General features: G+C 41.2%; 1 protein-coding gene across 2 annotated transcripts in view; it reads left to right on the top strand.

Moving 5' to 3' along the window:
* The window catches only part of DSN1 (DSN1 component of MIS12 kinetochore complex), a 32,085-nt gene that overhangs the window by 1,473 nt on the left and 6,597 nt on the right, over window positions 1-24,015 (top strand). Inside the window, exons 1-7 of one of the 2 annotated variants that reach the window (XM_060189450.1) lie at window positions 180-358; window positions 2,036-2,084; window positions 2,591-2,917; window positions 7,687-7,760; window positions 11,829-11,901; window positions 17,673-17,760; window positions 20,489-20,548. In XM_060189450.1, the coding sequence (XP_060045433.1) occupies window positions 332-358; window positions 2,036-2,084; window positions 2,591-2,917; window positions 7,687-7,760; window positions 11,829-11,901; window positions 17,673-17,760; window positions 20,489-20,548 (698 nt within the window). In that variant the 5' untranslated portion in view covers window positions 180-331. Of the gene's footprint in view, window positions 1-179; window positions 359-2,035; window positions 2,085-2,590; window positions 2,918-7,686; window positions 7,761-11,828; window positions 11,902-17,672; window positions 17,761-20,488; window positions 20,549-24,015 lie in introns of those variants that run through there. The other variant, XM_007518469.3, reaches the window with a different exon arrangement.

The following is a 24,015-nucleotide window of genomic DNA, read 5'->3' as shown; positions in this document are numbered from 1 at the left end:
AAAGATAGACACCTGCAGACCTGCTTCACCGCCTGTGAAGCGACTCCCCTGCAGGTGGGGAGCCGGGGGCTCAAACCGGGATCCTTACGCCGGTCCCTGCGCTTTGCGCCACATGCGCTTAACCCACTGTGCCACCGCCCGACCCCCTATTATTATTATTTTTAAGTAAGAGATACAGAGAGAAAAGACCAGAGCAGTGCTCATTCCTGGCTTATGGTGTGGCTGGGAATTGAACCTGGGACCTCAGAGCCTCAGGCATGAAAGTCTTCTGCAGAGCCTTTATGCTGTCTCGCCCACCTTCAGTGTGTTTCTCTTTCAACACTCCATACAGATGCCTGCTGGGAGGGAAGTATGGGAGGCAAATATGGAACATCAGGCATGTCCCTGCATTCTTCCTTTGAGTTGCCTGGCAGGCACTAGGAATGCAGATATGGTCTGACTGGAGAGACAGATAAATGAACAGACTTTGCAGATATTGACAGACCAAGGGGTGCAGTAACCAACTCCATTGGAGAGGAGTAGGGTGAAAGCTTCGCATTTGAGCTAGGTTGGGAAGGATAAATTTTGCGGGCAGTGTGTGCAAAGATTCAGAAGTGGTGTAGGGAATGGGAATGGTAAGAGAGAGTAGGAACGGGCAGGTTGTGATTGATTATGATAGATGTTGAATACAGGGCCAATCACTGGAGAATGGATTGGAGAGGAGCGATAGTGGATGTAGGAAAACTGTTAGAGTACTGTGAGGGGGCAGGGCAGATGATGGAAATTATGATATCACAACTGGTAACTGGAAATGGAGAAAAGATTGAGAATATTAGAGATAGAATGAATAGGATTTTGGTGAGTTATAAAATAAAGGATAACGTGCTTTCTTTTTTTATTTGGAAAATCATGTAAATGAATGAGCCAACAGCTGGATTAGGGTAGATGTATCTTAAGGAAGATATGTGTGTTTTTCTAGTAAATTTTGGTAGAAATTCAGAGCGACAGGGAGATGAGCAGTGGCGCATTTGTTCCCATGCAGTTATCTGGATTCAGGCCCTCAGTCTCCACCTACAGGGGGGATGATTCACAAGTGTGAGGCTACCGCTGTCTTTCTTTTTTTTTTTTTAAAGACTTTATTTATTAATGAAATATAGGCGGAGAGAGAAAGAACCAGACATCATTTTGGTACATGTGCTGCTGAGGATTGAACTTGGGACTTCATGCTTGAGAGTCCAATGTTTTATTCTCTGTACCACCGCCCATTCCACAGGTGTTCCTCTTTTCTTTTTTTCTAAATATTTATTTTCCCTTTTGTTGCCCTTGTTTTATTGTTGTAGTTATTATTGTTATTGATGTCCTTATAGTTGGACATATAGGACAGAGAGAAATGGAGAGAATGGGAAAGACAGAGAGGGGGAGAGAAAGATAGACACCTGCAGACCTGCTTCACCGCCTGTGAAGCGACTCCCCTGCAGGTGGGGAACCGGGGCTCGAACCAGGATCCTTATGCCGGTCCTTGTGCTTTGCACCATGTGTGCTTAACCCACTGCGCTACCACCCGACTCCCAGTGTTCCTCTTTTCTTTTTGCCACTGGAATTATCGCTGAACCTGGTGCTCCCTGGCACTGAGTATGTGGTTGTTCTTGGTGGCCATTTCTCCCCTTCCCTTTCTATTTTTATTTAACTGGACAGAGAGCAATTGAGAGGGGAAGGGAGACAGGGGGAGAGAAACATAGACAGCTGCAGACATGTTTCACTGCTCATGAAGTGTTCCCCCTGTAGGTGGGGTATGGGGACTTGAACCCAGGTCCTTGTTCATGGTGATAATGTGCATTTAACCAGGTACACCACCGCCCACCCCCCAAGTGTCTCTTTCTTCCTCCCTTTCTGTCTCCTCCTCCCCTCTCATTTTCTACCTTTGTCAAGCAGGTAGAAATTCATAGGACAGAAATGGGCAGTTTAGAGACACTGGAAAACACAAAGCCTTTTCCAAGCAAGTAAAGTCCTTGAGAATAGGGCTAAAAAACAGATGATCTCACCTTCCTATTTTCAGGGTCCTCTACCCAGAAGGACTTCAGTGACTAAATCAGGAACTATGGAAGGTGAGTATAATAGTGAAATACCCCGGTTTGAGCCCCTGGCTCCCCACCTGCAGGGGAGTCGCTTCACAGGCGGTGAAGCAGGTCTACAGGTGTCTATCTTTCTCTCCCGCCTCTGTCTTCCCCATCTCTTTCCACTTCTCTCTGTCCTATCCAACAACGACAACATCAATAATAACAACAATAATAACTACAACAATAAAACAACAAGGGCAACAAAAGGGAATAAATAAAAATAATAAATATTTTTTTAAAAAAAAAGTGAAATATAGCACCTTTTTGCCTTGGGTTCAAGTTTCTGAGCTTTGCCAGATGCTTTCCTAGCACCTGGTTGATATGACTTATTGAAAGAAGTGCTCTGGACTGTTTGATCTGGAGCATACATTTTCCTTTCTTCCTTTTGTGTACTGATTCCTAATTGTGGTGGGTTTCATTGTGTATTATGCCTTTTGTTTGTTTTGGTTTTTTTTGTTTTTGTTTTGTGTTTTTGTTTTTGTAACAAATGCTAGAAGAGGAACCAGTGACATATAAGACTCAGGATCATCATTTGAAAGCAGATCCTAGCCCTTTGGAAGTTTGTGGTAAACCATCTGCCTTCCTGGAAATGATGACTCAAGATGTTCCAACGGACAGAATTCACTTTGACATTAGCTCTAAAAATGTGGGAAGCTGTGATCCCAGCCACCAGGAAGACCTTCAGTCCGTGTCACTTAATTTGTCCTCACAAGAACAGCCTGACCGTCACGGGAGAGACAGGAGGCAGTCCTGGCGGCGAGCAAGTATGAAAGACACGAACCGACGGAAGTCACTGGCTCCCTTTCATCAGGGCATCACAGGTGGGGTGCTATAGACATAAAACAATGGAATTCCACCTCAGATCAGAGGCAGTGAGGTATGGAGGAAAGTGTATCATAGGATAGACTTGAGCTGCTGCTTGACTGAGCAGATGACCACCTCTCTGAGCCTGTTGCCTCATATATGAGGGATATTCTAAATTTATGAATACTGATGTCAAATGTCTAGTAAGTGTTTGGTATTACTACTATTTATATTGTATAATTACCCATCCACCTTATACTGTGAACAGAAATTCTACAATTATTTTTAAACTCATATTTGCTGGGATGAGACATTAAAGGTTTATTCCTGTGGCTTTATGCCTTCTGTCTTTAAAAGTACAGCAGAATGTGGATGAGTTGCTACCTTACCTCATAACAAACTATTTCAGGGGGCTAGACAGTGGCGCTCCTGGTTAATGCTCACATTACAAACTATTTAAGAGGCAGGGTGCACATAAAATGTCTTGGCTGAAAATTTGCTTTTTGAGTTTGCATGTACTTAAATGTGATTTTGTGTGCATTTGTAGTAATGAGTCTATCTTACTAAGTATTGAAGTACAATATTTCATATGAAAAGACTAGGACATTTCAGGACGAACTAATTGTGATCTTGAGCAGATTACTTCATCTCGCTTGTCTGATCAGTGAAATAATAACTATTTATTTATTTATTTATTTATTTATTTATGAGAAGGTTAGGAGAAGAGAGAGAAAGAACCAGACATCACTCTGGTACATGTGCTGCTGGGGATTGAACTCAGGACCTAATGCTTGAAAGTCCGATGCTTTATTCACTGCACCACCTCCCGGACCACATAATAACCACTTTTTAGGGTTATGTGAAGATCAAGTAAGCAGATACATCACAGAACTTGGCACATACTAAGTAAATAACTCAAATGTTAAGCTGTTGTACTCTTTTATCTAAATTTTTTTTTAATATTTTATTTGCGTTTTGGATAGAGGCAGTAGCTGGGAAGGAAGGGGGAAGTAAAGAGGAGGGAGGAGAAAGACACATGCAGCACTGTTTCACTACTACTATTTTTTTTTTTTTATCAGAGCAGTGCTTAGCTCTGGCTTTTGGTTATATGGGGGATTGAACCTGGGACCTTAGAGCCTTAGGCATGAGAGTCTGTTTGCATACCCATTATGGTATTTCCCCTCCCCACTCTTTCACTACTCGTGAAGCTTTCCCCTTGCAGGTAGGAATTTTGGGCTTAAACTCAGGTCCTTGTGCCTTGTAACATGCATTTCTCTACAAGGTACACCACTGCCTGGCCATGTGATTTTTATTATTTTTTTAAGATGTTAATTCATTCCAGATTATCTGGCTCCCTTTCATCAGGGCATCAAAGGTGGAGTGCTGTATAGACTTAGGACAATGGAGTTCCACCTCAGATCAGAGGCAGTGAGGTATGTCTAGAAGAAAATCTGGATAAAAAACAACCACTTGTCAAAAGGGCTGAGTCTATTGTGCTTATGTACTTTATTCCATAAATCTATGCCAAGAAGCCATCAGCAGTTCCCTAAAATCACCTTACTTTCATCTCTTCCAGATTAAGTAAAACTAAAATTCCATATAATTGGAAATTATGATGTAGTAAGATTGGCTATTTTTGACCTCTGGCCACCTTTTCGTTACTCAGAAGTATACATACAGAAGGTACCATGTTTTTCCTGACTAATATTAATGAGAAGCAATCAAGAAAAAAGAAAAGAGAACTTAAAAAATACAGCCATCTAAGTGAAACTACAGTGAGAAAAGACATGTATCATAATTGTCAAAACAAACTTCCTGGGGGCCAGGTGGTAGCACAGCAGGTTAAGTACAGAGGGTACAAGCTGCAAGGACCGCTGTAAGGATCCAGGTTCAAGCCCCCAGCTCCCCACCTGCAGAGGGGTCGCTCTTCACACTCGGTGAAGCAGGTCTGTAGGTGTCCATCTTTCTTCTCCCTCTCTCCGTCTTCCCCATCTATCTCGGTCTCTCTCTCTATCCAACAACAACAGCAATAGCAACAAGGGCAACAAAAATGGGGAAAATGGCCTCCAAGAGTGGTAGATTCGTAATGAAGGCACTGAGCCCCAGAGATAACACTGGAGGCAAGGAGGGAAGAAAGCTTGCTTTGCTGTATAATAATTGATGTTTTAAAATGGACATAACTGAAAAACTACCCACACCTTGTAGTTGAGAACTTGTTGGCATCATTGTATAAAATGCCCATCGGATTCAGGCTGAAACACTAACCTTGGGCAAGTTACTTATTGTCCAGCTTTCTGACTCAGTGCTTTCAGCTACAAAATGGAGTTGATAAGGTACTCCCCCCCCTTAATATTTATTAATGAAAGAAAAAGAATCAGAGCATCTCTCTGGTACATGCAATGCTGGGAATCAAACCTGGTTCCCATGCTTGTGAATCCTATGCTTTATCCATTGTGTCACCTTCTGGACTGCAGAATTGATGAGATCCTTGCATTCACTTTTTTAAAAAAGTATTTATTTATTTCCTTTTATTGCCCTTGTTGTTTTATTGTTGTAGTTGTTGTTGTCATCATTGTTGGATAGGACAGAGAAGTTGAGAGAGGACAGGAAGTCAGAGAGAGGGAAAGAAAAGTAGACACCTGCAGACCTGCTTCACCGCCTACGAAGCAACTCCCCTGCAGGTGAGGAGCCGGGAGCTCAAACCTAGATCCTTACGCCAGTCCTTGAGCTTTGCACCACCTGCATTTAACCTGCTGCACTACCGCCCGATCCACGCATTCACTTTTATTTCTTTATTTTAATGTGGTGTTCAAGATATACGTAGAACCTTGCACATGTGTAATACCACTGAGTAGCCTCCCTGGACCAATTTTCCATTTTTACTTTATTTTTTTGAGGGAGAGAGAGACAGGGAGAGGAGATGACACAGTAGCACTATTCTACCATACCTGGTTCTCCCATAGACTGCTGGAACTTGAACTCAGTGCTTTTTGTATTGTTAGGTGTGTTCTGTACCAGGAGAACTATCTCCTAGCCCTGTCTCCAGTTTTAATGTGTCTTAGCATTTATTAAATTGTCATCTAAGTAGAAGCTGTTCTACAAATTACTGTTAATGTTTATATATAAATGACATAAGGATATATGATTTATTTTAAGTGCCTGTTTTAAAAATACTGATTATTTTAAATCAGAAAACTGCTCAGTTCTAGCTTATGGTGGTACGAGGGATGCAACTTGGGACTTCAGTGCTTCAGGGATGTCTTTTCCCTGCCCTACATTTTTTTATTAAATTTTTTTTAAATTTTATTAGAGAAAGAATCAGAGTATCACTGGCATATCTAATGTGGGAGATTGATCTCACATTACCTCATACCAGAGAATCCTTCACCTTATCAGCCTCTAAATTATTATTACTTACCAAAGCACTGCTCAGCTCTGGTTTATGGTGGTACAGGGGATTGAACCTGGGACTTTGGAGCCTTAGGCATGAGAGTCTCTTTGCATAATCATTATGCTATTTCCCCCTGCCTTAAAATTATGATTTTAAAAGTTTACTTATTAATGACAAAGAAAACAAGATGCAAATGTTCATATTTGGGACCTCATGCTTGCAAGCCACATACTGTATCTATTGTGTTACCTGCCTCCACCCTCACCCACGAGTTACTAAGCTGTTGTTATTATTACTTTAAAAGATTTATTTATGATGGTTCTAGAGCATCACTCTGGCACATTAGATGCCAAGGTTTGAACTTGAGAGCATGCTGCTTAATTATTGTCTACCTTTTTAATTTGACAAGATTTTTTTTTCTTTTTTATTTAAGAAAGTATTAATTAACAAAACCATAGGGTGGGAGGGGTACAATTCCACACAATTCCCACCACCCATTCTCCATATCCCACCCCCTCCCCTGATAGCTTTCCCATTCTCTATCCCTCTGGGAGCATGGACTCAGGGTCATTGTGGGTTGCAGAAGGTAGAAGGTCTGGCTTCTGTAATTGCTTCCCCGCTGAACATGGGCGTTGACTGGTCGGTCCATACTCCCAGTCTGCCTCTCTCTTTCCCTAGTAGGGTGGGTCTCTGGGGAAGCTGAGCTCCAGGACACATTGGTGGGGTCTTCAGTCCAGGGAAGCCTGGCCGGCATCCTGATGACATCTGGAACCTGATGACTGAAAAGAGAGTTAACATACAAAGCCAAACAAATTGTTGAGCAGTCATGGACTCAAAGCTTGGAATAGTGGAGAGGAAGTGTTAGGGAGGTACTCACTGCAAATTCTAGTGTACTTCTGCTTTCAGGTATATATTTTGCAGTAGTTTACGGATATTTGTGAACATATGCTCTCTTTCACAGAAACTGGTGTATATCTAGGTTTTGGTTGACAAGATTTTAATGCCATATACAGAAGTATTTTGAAGTGGGGGGTAGATAGCATAATGGTTATGTAAAGAGACTTTCATGCCTGAGGCCATGATATCCCAGGTTCAATCCCCACCTCCCCATGAGCCAGAACTGATTGGTGTTCTGGAAAAAAAAAAGAAAAGAAAAAGAAAAAAACATTTTTAAGGCTTTTTAAACATTGAGTACTCAAATTGGTAAACATCACTCCTTGGGGTTCCTAAAAACTATGTGATTATATGTGAATTTAATCTGCTTATGTACTAAATATACTGCTTAGGTATTTTTGCCATAAATTGGACTACGTAAAGAGAGAAAACATTTTTTGGTCTTGTTACTTTGCTAACTGTACAACTGTCCAGCTCCTTAAATGTGTTATTTTATGTTAGAGCTCAGCAGATCCATCAGTGTCGACTTAGCAGAAAATAAACGACTTGGTTCTCTTCTGCTTTCCAGTTTCCAGGTGAGATTTTTGGGATTGGGAAAAGCATACTCCTCCCTACACACACACACACACACACACACACACACACACAGTCTTTTTAACTGTAGCTATGATATTCCAATCCTGAGGATCAGTACTATGTACTGATCAGTTAAGATTCAGATATAAGGGTCTGGTGGGCCGGGTGGTGGCGCACCTGGTTGAGTGCACATGTTACATTGTACAAGGACCTGGAATGAGCCCTCGGTTTCCACCTGCAGGGGGAAAGCTTTGCAGGTGGTGAAGCAGAGCTGCAGGTGTCTCTCTCCATCTCTATATACCCCTACCCTCTTGATTTCTGGCTATCTTTCAGTAAATAAAGATAATAATAAAAAATTGAATATATATATATATATATGGGTCTGAGTGGTGATGCACTTGCTTGAGTGCACATATTACATTTATTTTATTTATTTTTTCCCTTTTGTTGCCCTTGTTGTTTTATTGTTGTAGTTATTATTGTTGTTGTCGTTGTTGGATAGGACAGAGAGAAATGGAGAGAGGGAGGGGAAGACAGAGAGGAGGAGAGAAAGATAGACACCTGCAGACCTGCTTCACCGCCTGTGAAGCAACTCCCCTGCAGGTAGGGAGCCGGGGTTCGAACCGGGATCCTTATGCCGGTCTTTGTGCTTTGCACCACCTGCGCTTAGCCCGCTGTACTACAGCCCGACTCCCGAGTGCTCATATTACAATGTGCAACGACTGGGGTTCAAGCTCCCAGTTCCCACCTGCAGGGGAAAGGCTTCATGAATGATAAAGTAGTGTTACAGTTGATTCTTAATTCTCCCTCCCTATCTCCCCTTTCCTCTCAATTCCGCGCTGTCTCTATCCAATAAATAATAAAATAAAAAATATTAAAATATATTTCTCTTTAGTTGGGATTAATTTAAGCCAGATTTTTGCTAGCACCTGATTTCTCTCTTATTGTGCTCTTTATTAATCCATTTGTTTGTGCTAATGCTAACTGAACAAGCTACCAGTGATTTCCCCAATCCTCAAATTTACCTTATGGCAGTAAATGATTTAAATTTTAAAGTGTATAGAGGTCAAAATTAGTTAAAATAGACATTTGAGGTGTGACTACATACTCAATGAATATATGGTCCATATTCCACTTATGAATGAAACCATCTAGTATTTATCTTTTCTGGGAGGGGAGGTTAATGGTTTACAGAAAATACAGTAGTTGACATGTAAAATTTCTAAATTTTCTGCAAAATACTCTCACCCCCATCCTGGTTCTCCTCCACCATTCATACATCATGTACTAAAGGTTACCCCTCTCCCCCAGTCTTCCTTTGGTACAATGCACCAAACCCAGTCCAAATACTACTTTGTGTTTTTCTTTTCTTTCTTCTTTCTCTCTCTCTCTCTTTTGTCTCCAGGATTATGGCTGGGGCTTGGTACCAGCATGACAAATCCACTGCTCCTGGTGGCCATTTACTCCTTTTTTTTTTTTTTAATTGGATAGGACAGAAATTGAGAGGAGGGAAAGAGAAAGATACACACCTGCAGACATGCCTCGCTGCTTGTGACGTGTCCACCCTGAAGGCAGAGAGCCAGGGACTTGAACCTGGATTCTTTCGTAGGTCCTTGCACTTAGTACTGTGTCCACTTAACCAGGTGCATCACTGCCCAGCTTTCCCATATTTCTCTTTTCTGTTCGTATTTCTATTGTCCGTGAGTGAGAGCATCTCATACTTATTCTTCTCCTTCTGACTTACTTCACTTAACATGATTCCTTAAGGTTCCATCCAAGGTGAGGTAAAGAAGGTGAATTCATTACTTTTTTTTAATATTTATTTATTTTCCCTTTTGTTCCCCTTGTTGTTTTTTATTGTTATAGTTCTTCTTGTTGTTATTGATGTCGTTGTTGTTAAATAGGACAGAGAGAAATGGAGAGAGGAGTGGAAGACGGGGAAAGATAGATACCTGCAGACCTGCTTCACTGCCTGTGAAGCAACTCCCCTGCAGGTGGGGAGCCGGGGGCTCGAACCAGGATCCTTACATTGGTCCTTGCGCTTTGTGCCATGTGCACTTAACCCACTGTGCTACCGCCCGATTCCCAGAATTCATCATTCTTAATAGCTGAGTAATATTCCATTGTGTATATATACCACAACTTTTGGACACCTAGGTTGCTTCCAGGTTTTGGCTATTGCAGATTATGCTGCTATGAACATAGGTATACACGATCTCTTTGGATGAGTGTCTTTGATTCCTTAGGATATATCCCTAGAAGAATTGTTGGGTCATAGAGTAGGTCATTTAAAAAAATATTTTTATTATCGTTATTTATTTTATAGAGACAGCCAGAAATAGAGAGGGAAGGGGGTGCTAGAGATCAAGAAAGACACTGCAGCACTGCTTTACCACTCACAAAGCTTTTCCCTGTAGGTGGGAAAAGCTCAGACTGGGTCCTTGCACATTGTAATGGGTGCTCAACCAGGCATGCCACCACCTGGCCCCAAGTAGGTCACTTACTGGGTCATAGAATAGGTCATTTCTAGTCTCCTAAGAGATCTCCACAGGGGTTATACTAATGTGCATTCCCACTAGCAGTGCAGAAGGGTTCTTTTAACCCCCCAAACCTCTACTACATTTGTTGTTACTATACCTTCTTTTTTAAAAATATTTATTTATTCCCTTTTGTTGCCCTTGTTTTATTGTTGTAGTTGTTGTTGTTATTGATGTCGTCATTATTAGAAAGGAGTTGTTGTTATTGATGTCGTCATTATTAGATAGGACAGAGAGGAAGGGAAAACGGGGAGAGAAAAATAGACACTTGCAGACCTGCTTCACCGCCTGTGAAGTGACTCCCCTGCAGGTGTGGAGCCCGGGGCTTGAACCGGGATCCTATGCCAGTCCATTAACGCTTTGTGCCACATGCACTTAACCCGTTGTGCTACTGCTTGACTTCCCGTTACTGTACTTTCTGATGTTTGACATTCTGACAGATTACTCTTCCTATTTTACTTACTATTTGAAAACAAAGTTTGCCAGGAGTTTGGAAATCAACCAGGTGTGAAGCCCCAGCAAAGCCATGGCAGTGAAAAATAAATTGTTTAGTGTTTTGTATGGCTTCAAGGTGATAATACTAGTTTACATAAAGTTATTTGTGTGAATACAATTACCATTTGTTTTCAGGACCAAAAATCAAACTGTATAGTCTGAACAACACTTTTTTTTTTTTTTTTTTTTTTTTTACCAGAACACTGCTCAGCTCTGGATTATGGTGGTGTAGGGGATTGAACCTGGGACTTTGGAGCCATGAGAGTCTCTTTGCATAACCACTATGCTATCTACCCCCCAGTTGTTTGTTTGTTTTCCTGATGTTTATAGGAAATTTTTCAAACATAAAAATGAAATTGTGTGGCCTGGGAAATGGTGTAGTAAATAGTGTTGGACCTTCAAGTATGATGTCCTGAGTTCAGTCCCGAGCATCATATATATCAATGATGCTCTAGTTCTCTTTTACTTCACATTAACTATTAAATAAACATTTTATTTATTTATTTATTTAAAAGAGACATTAGTGGTCCGGGAGGTGGCACAGTGGATAAGGCATTGGATTCTCAAGAATGAGGTCTTAAGTTCAATCCCCGGCAGCACATGTACCAGAGTGATGTCTGGTTCTTTCTCTCTCTCCTATCATTTCTCATTAATTAATAAATAAAATCTTCTTTAAAAAGGAGATATTAACAAAACCATAGGATAATAGGGGTACAACTCCACAATTCCCAACCACCAAATCTCCGTATCCTATCCCCTCCCCTAACAGCTTTCCTATTCTTTATCCCTCTGGGAGAATAAACATTTGTTTTTAAATTAAGTCATGTTTATCTTCATATATAATTTATTTATGAGTGAACCAGAGCATCACTCTGACACATGTGACACCAGGTATTAAACTTAGGGTTTAATGCTTAAAATTCCAATGCTTTACCCACTCCTGGACTGCTCACATCATTCAATTACATGAACCCAGGATTGACCTGTAAAATCTTGGTTGTTGTACTAAAAAATACTTTTTCTTTTTCCTTTTAGTTTTCTGTTCAGAAACTTGAACCTTTTCTATGTGGCACTGAGGGCTTCAGTCTTGAAAATTTTAGAGCCAAAGGTAAGTTGCTGAGAATTAGACCAGTGTGCTTTGACCTTGAGTTGTACCTTCTTGTAAGGTTATTTGGAGCCTTAGTTTTAGGAGTCCCATTTTCAGGAGCTACTGCCTCACAAAACTTAATTTCTTCCCTTTTTTATTTTTTTTGAGAATTGCATGTAAAGTTTTTAGAGTACATGCTTGTGAAGTTCTTAAGATATAAAAGTAAAAAATAAGCTTTCTCACCTAGACCCCCAGTCTCAGCTTTCTCCTTAACAGGCATCTTCAGATACAGTTTTTGTGTGTTCTTGCAGAGATATCTATTACATTTCCAAACATTTGTATGTTAAAATCAAGTGAATAGGATTGGGAAGACAGCATAATGGTTATGCAAAGATCTTTCATGCTTGAGACTCCCAGGCTCAACCCATTATTAGCTTAAATTTAGTAGTGCTCTTGTATATCTGTATCTTGCTGTCTTTTTCTCTGTCATTAAAATTAAATAAATAGGGGCCAGGTGGTGATGCACCCAGTGGGGCACATGTGTTACAGTGTGCAAGGACCAGGTCCAGAAGTGGTGAAGCAGTGTAGTAGGTATCTCTCTTTTTCCATCTCTCAATTTTTTTTTCCCTCCGGACTTATAGCAGGGGCTTAGTGCCTGCACTACTGCTACTGAATCCACTGCTACTGGAGGCTATTTTTCCCATTTTGTTGCCCTTGTGGTTGTTATTGTTGTTATAGCTATTGTTGTTGCTGGATAGGACAGAGAGAAATTGAAAGAGATGGAGAAGACAGTGTGGAGAGAAAGACAGACACCTGCAGACCTGCTTCACTGCTTGTGAAGGGACCCCCCACCCTCCAAAGGTGGGGAGCTGGGGGCTCAAACCGGGATCCTTACGCTGGTCCTTGCTCTTTGTGCTATGTGCGCTTAACCCGCTGCGCTACTACCCAGCCCCTTCTCTTCCCATCTCTGTCTTTCACCCTCACCTCAACTTCTCTCTGTCTTTATCCACAAATACATACATACATTCTTTTTTTTTTTTTTTTTGCCTCCAGGGTTATTGCTGAGGCTCAGTGTCATCCCTATGAATCTACTGCTCCTGGAAGCGATTTTTTCTTTCTTTCTTTTTGTTTTAATAGGATGGGACAGAGAGAAATTGAGAGAGGAGAAGATAGACAAGGCAAGAGAAAGATAGATACCTGCAGACCTGCTTCACCTCTTGTGAAGCAACCCCTCTGCAGGTGGGGAGCTGTGGGCTCAAACTGGGATCCTTGCACAGATCTTTGCACTTCTTATTATGTGCTCTTAACCCAGTGCATTAACACCCGGCCCACCAAAAATGAATATTTAAAAAATTGAATATTTTTCTTTCTTTCTTTGCCCCCAGGTTTATTGCTGGAACTTAGTGCCAGCATGAATAGGACAGAAAATTTGAGAGAAGATGGGGGAGATAAAGAGGAAAAGAGACAGAAAGGCACCTGCGCTGCAGACCTGCTTCATCTCTTGTGAATTGTCTGCTCAGCAGGTGGGGAACCAGGGACTCAAACCCAGATGCCCTTAGTATTATTTATGCGCTTAACCAGGTACGCCACTGCCCGGCCCCCTCAAATGATATTTTCTAAATTATTTTTTTGGCTTAAAACCTGGGCATATGTTCTTTTTTTTTTTTTTTCTCTTTTTTTTTTTTTTTAAGTTTTTAAAAATATTTATTTATTTTCCCTTTTGTTGCCTTTGTTGTGTTTTTTTGTTATTGTTGTTGTGGTGCTAGTTATTGTTACTGATGTTGTCATTGTTAGATAGGACAGAGAGAAATGGAAAGAGGAGGGGAAGACAGAAAGGGGGAGAGAAAGATAGACACCTGCAGACCTGCTTCACTGCCTATGAAGCGACTCCCCTGCAGGTGGGGAGCCGGGGGCTCAAACTGGGATCCTTAGGCTGATCCGCTACGCTACTGCCCGACTCCCTTCTTTTTCTTTTTTCTTTAAAATTTTTTTTGAATAATCTTTATTTATTGGATAGACACAGCCGGAAATCGAGAGGAGAGGGGGTCATACAGGGGGAGAGAAACAGAGAGACACCTGCAATACTGCTTCACCACTCATGAAGCTTTCCTCCTGCACCACCTTGACCAAGCCCCTTCTTTTTTTTCTTTAAAGAGTTTTTTTTTTTTTTTTAGTAGTAGTTTGTTACAAGATTGTAAGGTTACAACATACTTCCACACCACATCTTCCACCAAAATTCCCCACCCTCCCAACTCCCAGAGATAACCACCATAGTTCTCATAAGTCTTACAGTTTGTTTGCTTCTTTTTTGGAGGGGAGGGGGCAAGTTCATATATATCATACCTCTAGATTCCACATAGTTGGAACTATCACATAATTGTCAGTTGTCTTACATCTCTTTACTTATTTCGCTAAGCATAATCACCAACAGTTCCATCCATTTTGTCCCAGCAGACAGTGTCATCTTTTTGATTGCAGAGTAGTATTCCATGGAATATATATTCTGTAACATCTTTCGTCAGCCATCTGTTGATGGGCATTTAGGCTGCTTCTATTCTTTGGCTATTTTGAGTAATGCAGCTATGAACATAGAGGTACATATGTCCCTTCTCATTAGTGTTTGAGTGCCTGCGGATAAATACCCAAGATACACAGTTTTATATTTTGTTATGTATGGTACAAGACCCTCATGCATGCATGATTCCACCACTTCTGGGCTGATGATTTTGTTCTTTTAATTTAATTGTTATTGTTATTATTATTTTTTAAATTTTATTTATTTTCCCTTTTGTTGCCCGTGTTTTCTTTTTATTGTTGCTGTAGTTGTTGTTATTGCTGTCATTGTTGTTGCATAGGACAGAGAGACATGGAGAGAGGAGGGGAAGACGGGAGAGAAAGATAGACACCTGCAGACCTGCTTCACCGCCTGTGAAGTGATTTTCCTGCAGGTGGGGAGCCGGGGGCTCAAACCGGGATCCTTATGTCAGTCCTTGGGCTACGCGCCATGTGCGCTTAACTCGCTGCGCTACCACCCGACTCCCTAATTGTTATTATTTTTATTGTAACCAAGGTTATCTCTGGGACTCAGTACCTCATGACAAATCCAATGCTCTTACTCCTGGTAGCGATTTTTCTCCTTTTTTCCCCTCTCTCATTTTTATTAGATAGGACAGATAGAAATTGAGAGGGAAGGGAGACATAGGGAGAGACACCTGTAGTTCTGCACCATTGCTCACAAAGCATCCCCCTGCAGGTAGGGACTGTGGGCTCAAACCTGGGTCGTTGCCCATGGTAATGTGTGTGCTTAGCTGGGTGCACCATTGCCCCCCTCTCCTTTATATTTTAGATACAGATAGAGGGAGTGAGGTTGAGAGTGGCAGTGAGAAAGAGAATGGCATCATAGCACTGTGGTCCAGGAGGTGGTTCAGGTGCTCTGGTTCTCTTTCCTTCTGTCTTGTTAACAAATACATCCTAAGAAGAAAGCAAAACAAACAAACAAAATAGTCAGTACCATTCTGCTATATATAAACTTCCTTTATTACCAAATGCTGCTCCCATGTGATGTCAGGGTTTAAACCAGAAGCCTTGCATACAATAAGGAATGTAGTCTACTGCTAAGTGATCTTGTACTCCCACTACCCTTTTCTTTTTCAATTTAACTAGTGTCATACACAGAGCTCTCTTGACATTTTAACAGTCATATGATAATCTAAATTATAAATGCACCATATTTGATTTATCTAGTTTTTTTCATTGACAGACTTTTAGGATTGTTTTTAATCTCTTGCTATACAATGAATGGGCTATGAGTGACTGTTATATGCAAACATTTTGGCACAATGCAAATAAAAATAAGATGAATTTTGAAAACTTGAATTAACTTTGTCAAAAGAAATTTTAAGAATTATCAAGGACTGTGCATTGGCGTAACTGACTAAGTACACATGTTACAGTGCACAAGAATCTAGGTTCAAGCCCCCATCACTACAGGTGGTGAAGCTGCTTGTGTCTCTCTACCTCCCCCTTTCATCTCAATTTCTCTCTGTCTCTACCTAACATAAATTAATTAAATATTCAGAGAGAGGGGGGAAAAAAGAATGCTCTAGATGATGGCGCAGTGGATAAAGCCTTGGATCCTCAACCACAAGGTCCTGAGTTCAATCCCTGGCAGCACATGTACCAGAGGGCTGTCTGGTTCTCTTTCTCTCTCTCTCTCTCTCTCTGTCCCTCTGTCCCTCTCTCCCTTCTTTCCCACAAATAAATAAATATATTCTTATTTTAAAAAACAAGTTACCACAGTGCTTTCCAAAAAGAATGTAACAATTTATTCTCTCTTTTTAAAAATTTACTTATTGAAGAGAACCACAGCATTACTCTGGCTATACTATGGCATGAATTTGGAACCACATGCTGGCAAATCAGGCCCTTTTCCCCACTATGCTAACTTGCAGGTCACCAGTTTGTTTTTCTTACATCTGTTGACAGAGGTTTTTTGTTTTGTTTTTTTGTTTTTGTTCTGTTTTATTGTGTTCTCTTTTTACCAGAGTGCCCTTCAGCTCTGACTTATGGTGGTGCCATGGATCAAAACTAGGGCCTCGTGGTCCGGGAGGTGGAACAGTGATAAGGCTTTGGACTCTCAAGCGTGAGGTCCTGAGTTTGATCCCCAGCAGCACATGTTGCTAGAGTGATATCTGGTTCTTTCTCTTTCCTCCTATCTTTCTCATTAATAAATAAATCTTTAAAAGAAAGAAAGAAAAACTAGGGCCTCTGAACCTGAGGTCAGGCATGAGTATGTGTTCATAAACCACTGTGTTGTCTCCCAGGCCCAAGTAGACTTTATTTTTGTTAGGAGCTCACTGTGAAAATTTATGGTCTACGTATTTACGTATTTACTTATAACAAGAGCACTTTCAACTCTGGCTTAAGGTGATTCAGGAAATTGAACCTGGGACCTTCGAGCCTCAGGCATCAAAATAATTTCTCTTTGCATAACCTAAAGGTTATTAACTGTTAAATTTTGCAACCTAATTAACCTAACCTAATTTAATTAATTAATTTTTTTTTAATAAGACATAGATTGAAAGGGAAGGAGATTAGAAGATTAGAGAGGGCAAGAGAGCCGCTTATAACACTGCTTCACTAGTTGTGAAGCTTTTCCCCTGCAGGTGGGGATTGGGTGCTTGAACCCAGGTCCTTTTTTTTTTTTTTTGCCTCCAGGCTTATTGCTGGGGCTCAGTGCCTGCACCATGAATCCACTGTTCCTGGAGGCCATTTTTTGTCCCCTTTTGTTGCCTTTGTTGTAGCCTTGTTGTGGTTATTATTGTTACTGTTGATGTCGTTCCTTGTTGATAGGACAGAGAGAAATGGAGAAAGGAGGGGAAGACAGGGGGAGAGAAAGACAGACACCTGCAGACCTGCTTCACCGCTTGTGAAGCGACGCCCCTGGAGGTGGGGAGCCGGGGGCTCAAACCGGGATCCTTACGCAGGTCCTTGCGCTTTGCGCAACTTTTGTTTAACCCGCTGCGCTACCACCCGCCCCTCCCTTCTTCTTCTTTCTTTTTTTTTTTTTTTTTTTTTAAACCAGAGCACTGTTCGGCTCTGGCTTATGGTGGTGCTGGGACTTTGGAGCCTCAAGCATGAGAGTGTTTACGTAACTATTATACTATGTACCCTTCACCCCCACCCCCAGGTCCTTTCTCATGGTAGCACGTGTACTTAATCAGTATGCACCTACCCAGCCCCTTCACCCCCCATTCTTTCTATATTATAACATGCAATGTTATTCTCTGCAGCATCTTCTCTTTCTGAAGAGTTAAAACATTTTGTAGACACAATGGAAAGTAATGGAACACTACAAAAATGTTTTGAAGATTCAAAAGAGTAAGTAAGAAGTTCTATTCTAAATTCAATTAAGTAATTAATAATTTTGTTATTATAATTTCATTTACTCAAAAGACATTTGTTTTTGTGTACTTCTACATACGTCTATTTAAAAAAATATTTATTTCCCTTTGTTGCCCTTTTTGTTTTATTGTTGTATTTATTATTGTTTTTTTTAATATTTTCCCTTTTGTTGCCCTTGTTTTTTATTGTTGTTGTAGTTATTATTGTTGTTGTTATTGATGTCGTTGTTGTTGGATAGGACAGAGAAATCGAGAGAGATGGGGAAGACAGAGAGGGGGAGAGAAAGATACCTGCAGACTTGCTTCACCGCCTGTGAAGTCTCTCCCTTGCAGGTGGGGAGCCGGGGCCGAACCGGGATCCTTATGCAGGTTCATGTATTTTGCGCCACGTGCGCTTAACCTGCTGTGCTACCGCCCGACTCCCATTATTATTGTGTTTTTTAAATTTTTTTTAAAGATTTTATTTTTTTAATATTTCATTTATTTCCTTTTGTTGCCCTTGTTTTATTGTTGTAGTTATTGTTGCTATTGATGTCGTCGTTGTTGGATAGGACAGAGAGAAATGGAGAGAGGAGGGGAAGACAGAGAAGGGGAGAGAAAGTTAGACACCTGCAGACCTGCTTCACCACTTGTGAAGAGACTCCCCTGAAGATGGGGAGCCAGGGGCCCGAACTGGGATCCTTAGGCAGGTCCTTGGTCCTTGTGCTTTGTGCCACCTGCACTTAACCCGCTGCGCTACCACCTGACTCCCTCATAATTTTTTTAAATATGTATTTATTCCCTTTTTGTTGTCCATGTTTTTTATTGTTGTAGTTATTATTGTTGTTGTCGTCGTTGGATAGTACAGAGAGAAATGGAGAGAGGAGGGGGAGAGAAAGACACCTGCAGACCTACTTCACTGCCTGTTAAGGGACTCCCATGCCGGTGGGGAACTGGGGGCTGGAACCGGATCTGGTCCTTGTGCTTTGGGCCACATGCACTCAACCCACTGCGCTACCACCTGACTCCCTATTTATTTTATTTTTGAGAGAGACACAGATAGAAACACCAGAGCACTGCTCAGCTCTGGTTTATGGTGGTATGGGGGATTAACCTGGGACTTTGGAGACTCAGGCAAGAGAGTCTGTTTGCATAACCATTTTGCTATCTTCCCCCACCTGGAATATTTTCTTTTTTTAAGATTTTTTTTTCTTTTTTATACCAGAGCATTGCTCAGCTCAGTTTATGATAGTGCAGGAGATTGAACCTGAGACCTCAGAGCCTCAGGCATGAGAGTCTGCATAACCATTATAATATCTTAACTGCCCAGTTTCTGGGATATTTTAAAGAGAAAAGTTTATGTGATGGGGTAGGGCTGGGGGACCATAGAACTGACTGGTTTTATACTGATACCAGAGATTGAATTAGGGATCTTTGGGCCTCAGGCATGAGACTGATGCACTATCTCTGTGCTAGCTCCCCAACCTTAATTTTTTAAATTTAATTTATGAGTGAGAGAGATCAAAGCATCACTCTTAACATATGCAGTATTTTCTAGAGAATTTATTAATTACAGAGAGGAGGGAAAAGAGAATCAGAGTCACTCTAGCACATGCACTGCTAGAAATTGAACTCGGAGGTCGTGTGGGGTGGGGGCTAGGTGGTGGTGCACCTGGCTAAGTGTACTTGTAAGTGAACAAGGACCCAGGTTCAAGCCCTTGATCCCTCCCTGCAGGGGAAAAGCTTCATGAGTGATGAAGCAGGGCTGCAGGTGTCTGTCTCCCCCTCCCCTATCAATTTCTCTGAGTCTCTATAGGTTTAAAAAAGAAGAAAGTGAACTTGGGGACATGTTTTTTTAATTCCAGCTCTCTAGCCACTGTGCTACATGCAGTATTTTTGTTTTGCTTTAAGATTTGTGTTAATGAGAGGGATAGAGAGGAGGAGGAGAAAGAGAACCAGAGCATCACTCTGGCACATATTGTAAACAGGGAATCAGTGAACAAAAGCCACAGCACCTAAGGTGCAGAAAACAGTTTATTGGTGCTGACCCAGAGCTAGCTCATACTACAAGTTTTGGCCCCTGAGTTTCAGCAGTTTCTTTTACAGTGCGTAAAGAGTGCTCTGCATGGTGGCACAGTGCATAAAGTATTGGACTCTCAAGCATTAGGTCCCAAGTTCAATTCCTGGCAGCACATGCTAGCTAGTTCTTCCTCCATCTGTCATTCTTTATGAATAAATAAATAAAATCTTAAAAAGAAATAAGTATTCAAAGAAAGGTTGGCTAATGATTACAGTTGCACAGTTGAGTATGGGAGCACCAGGAGATGGGCAGAGGTAGTAAAAGGTTTAAAGCTCTTAGGGCCATACAAATACCAGAGGATGGAGGGGGATTTCACTTGGAATTTACAGATGTCCTAAAAACCAGGTACTACAGATACTTGCAATTAACTTTTACATATTACTTCAATATGATGCTGCGAATTGAACTCTAGGCCTTACATTTGAATGTCCAGCATTTTAGCCAATGTGCCACCTCTTGGGTCTATTTTATTTTAATTTAATGTAGTTCTTTGTAAGTATAAGACCTCAAATTTGATTGCCCTCACTGCCACCCCTGCCCTCTAAAAAAAAAAAAAAAAAAAGTGCAAATCCTTAAAAGATTTTTATTGGATGGGGGTAAATAGCATAATGGTATAAAAAAGGATTTTTGGTGATTTTTATTTCAGAAAAATATCAGATTTATCTCTGGAGAAATCAGTGACTGAAATGAAAGAATATATAACAAAGTAAGTGAAAATGAGTATGTAAGTATATCTTATCGGAAAAATGTAAGGTGGGAATTATAGCATAACAGTTGTGCAGAAAGGCTTTCCTGCCTGAGTCTCCAAAAGCCCAGGTTCAATCCCCTTACCACTTGAAGCCAGTGCTCTGGTTAAAAAAAGGAAAATATAGGGAGTCGTGCAATGGGTTAAGTGCACGTGGCGCAAAGGACAAGGACCGGCATAAGGATTCCGGTTCGAGCCCCCCACTCCCCACCTGCAGGGGAGTCGCTTCATAGGCGGTGAAGCAGGTCTGCAAGTGTCTATCTTTCTTTCCCCCTCTGTCTTCCCCTCCTCTCTCCATTTCTCTCTGTCCTATCCAACGACGTGACATCAGTGACAACAACAATAATAGCTACAACAGTAAAACAAGGGGAGCAAAAGGGAATAAGTAAATATTTAAAAAAGGAAAATATAAATTCATCTGAGGGTAATTAAACCTGAAAATGTAATAAGCATCCTCTTCAGGATCCAGGTGCAACTGGTAAAGCACACAAGTTATCAAGCTGGAGGACCTGGTTTGAGCCTCTGCTCCCCATTTGGAGAGGATTGAGGGGTGGGGAGGGGGCACTTGACAAGCACTGGAGCAGGTTGCAGCTGTCTCTCTCCTCCCCCCCTTCTCTCTCTATCATAATAAAAATAAATCACTATTATTTTATTTTATTTTTTATTTATTCCCTTTTGTTTCCCTTATTTTTTTAATTTTTAATATTTATTTATTTTCCCTTTTCTTGCCCTTGTTCTTTTATTGTTGTAGTTGTTATTGTTGTTTCTTGATGTCATCGTTGTTGGATAGGACAGAGAGAAATGGAGAGAGGAGGGAGACAGAGGGGGGACAAACCTGCTTCACCGCCTGTGAAGCGACTCCCCTGCAGGTGGGGAGCTGGGGGTTCAAACCGGGATCCTTACGCCAGTCCTCGCACTTTGCGCCACATGCGCTTAATCCCTTGTTAATATTTTTATTGTTGTAGTTATTGATATCATTGTTGTTGGATAGAACAGAGAGAAATGGAGAGAGGAGGGGAAGACAGAGAGAAGAGAGAAAGATAGACACCTGCAGGCCTGCTTCACCACTTATGAATCGACTCCCCTGCAGGTGGGGAGCTGGGGGCTCGAACCGGTAACCTTACCCTGGTCGTTGCTTTGTGTCACATGTGCTTAACCTGCTGAGCTACTGCTCGACTCCTTAAATCACTATTATTTTTAATTTCTGTGACATATGCCAACAGGGCAGGTGGTGTGGTAGCGTACCAAGTTAAGTTCACGTGTTACTATGCACATGGATCTGAGTTCAAGCCTCCACTTGTAGGGAGGAAGCTTCATGAGTGGTGAAGCAGGTTTGCAGTTGTCTCTCTTTCTCTGGCTTCCTTTCCCCCTCACAATTTTTTTCCTTCTGTTCTATCCAATGAAATAGAATGAAAAAGGGAAAAAAAGAAAAGAAATAATAGTCCTGGGAATGGTGGATTCATAGTGCCATCACTGAGTCTTAGCAATAACCCTGGTGGTGAGACGAGGGGATGGGGTGGATGGACACAGTGGCAGAGGCCCTTCTGGGGGTTGTGTTGGTATGTGGAAAACTGAGAAATGTTATGCATGTAAAAACTACTGTATTTACTGTTGACTGTAAAACATTAATCCTCCAGTTGAAAAAAGAAAGAAAACTGCCTACTAAAAATTTTTGTGCTGTTTAAAATATATTTATTTATTTTTTATTTGTTTATGCTATGTGTGGAATCCAGGCAGTTAGGATACTGATTTGATTTCAAGAACTTGTGTGTTTTTTTGTTGTTGCCCTTGTTGTTTTTCATTGTTTTTGTACATATTATTGTTGTTATTGATGTTGTTGTCACTAGATAGGATGGAGAGAAACGGAGAGAGATGGGTAAGACAGAGAGGGGGAATGATGCTTGTAGACCTGCTTCATTGCCTGTGAAGCAATGTGACTCCCCCTGCAGGTGGGGAGCTGGGGTGGCTGCAACTGGGATCCTTGGTGTCCTTGAGCTTCAAGCCACGTGCACTTAACCCATTAGCTACCGCCTGACTCCCAAGAACTTGTGTTTGATGTGATTAAATTAATATCCTTTTAATTAGTCATGTTTTCTAATCCTTCAGTGACCTTTAAAAAATTTTTTTTAATTATTGGATAGACAGAGAAATTGAAAGGGGAGGAGGAGATAGAGAGGGAGAGAGACAGTGAGACACCTGCAGCCAGGGGCTTGAACCTGAGTCCTGTGCACTGTAATGTGAGCGCTTAATCAGGTGCACCACCACCTGGCCCCTAAATTTTTTTTTAATTATCTTTATTTATTGGATAGATAAATTTCTCACTAGAGATAGTGAGAAATCAAGAGGGAAGGGGGTGATAGAGAAGGAGAGAGACACCTGTAATACTGCTTCACCACTTGCAAAGCTTTCCCCCTGCAGGTGGGGCTTCAGTGACCTTTCTTTTTATTATTTTAATTTTTAAAACTTATTATTTATTTTTCCTTTTACTGCCTTTGTTGTTTTATTGTTGTTGTAGTTATTATTGTTGAATAGGACAGAGAGAAATGGAGAGAGGAGGGGAAGACAGAGGAGGAGAGAAAGACAGACACCTACAGACCTGCTTCACTGCTGGTGAAGTGACTCCCCTGCAGGTGGGGAGCTGGGGGCTCAGACTGGGATCCTTATGCCAATCCTTGCGCTTTGTGCCATGTATGCTTAACCATCTCCACTACTGCCTGCCCCCCCAGTGACCTTTTTAGTCACAGTTTAAAACATGTGTATACATTTTATTTTATTTTATGTAGCATTTAAAGTTTTTTTTACTAGTGATTTAATAATGATGGACAAGATTGTGGATAACGGGTACAATTCCCACCACACAATTCCTAAAGGTTCCCTATTCTTTTTTTTTTTTGGCCAGGTCACAGTGTTGTTATTATTTTAAAGATTTTATTTATTAACAAGAAAGATAGGAGGAGGTGGGGGAAAGGGAGAGAGAGAACCAGACATCACTCTGGCACATGTGCTAATGAAGATTGAACTCAAGACCTCATGCTCAAGAGTCTAATGTTGTATCCATTGCACCACCTCCCAGACCACCATTTAATTTTATTTTAGCAGAGCATTGCTCTGGTCTGGTTTATGGTGGTGTTAGAGAGAGTGTACAGCTATATACTCATGCCCTGAGTGAGTGACTCAGAATAAGATGATAAAAAAAATTGAGATCTGTTGGTGGCACACCTAGTTGAGTGGGCATATTACCATGCATAGGACCTGGGTTCAAGTTCTGTACTCCCAGCTTGCAGGAGGAAAGCTTCACAAGTGGTGAAGCAGTGCTGCAGTTATCTCTCTCTCTGTCTCTCTCTCCCCCCCCATCTCCTCCTTCCCTGTCAATTTCTCCCTGTCTCTGTCAAGTAAATAAATAAACATATCTTTAAAAAAATAAACTC

This window comes from Erinaceus europaeus, chromosome 1, assembly GCF_950295315.1.
Source record: "Erinaceus europaeus chromosome 1, mEriEur2.1, whole genome shotgun sequence".
Classification (NCBI taxonomy): domain Eukaryota; kingdom Metazoa; phylum Chordata; class Mammalia; order Eulipotyphla; family Erinaceidae; genus Erinaceus; species Erinaceus europaeus.
The sequence above is the reverse complement of the archived record's forward strand: the minus strand, read 5'-3'. Positions and strand labels throughout refer to the sequence as shown.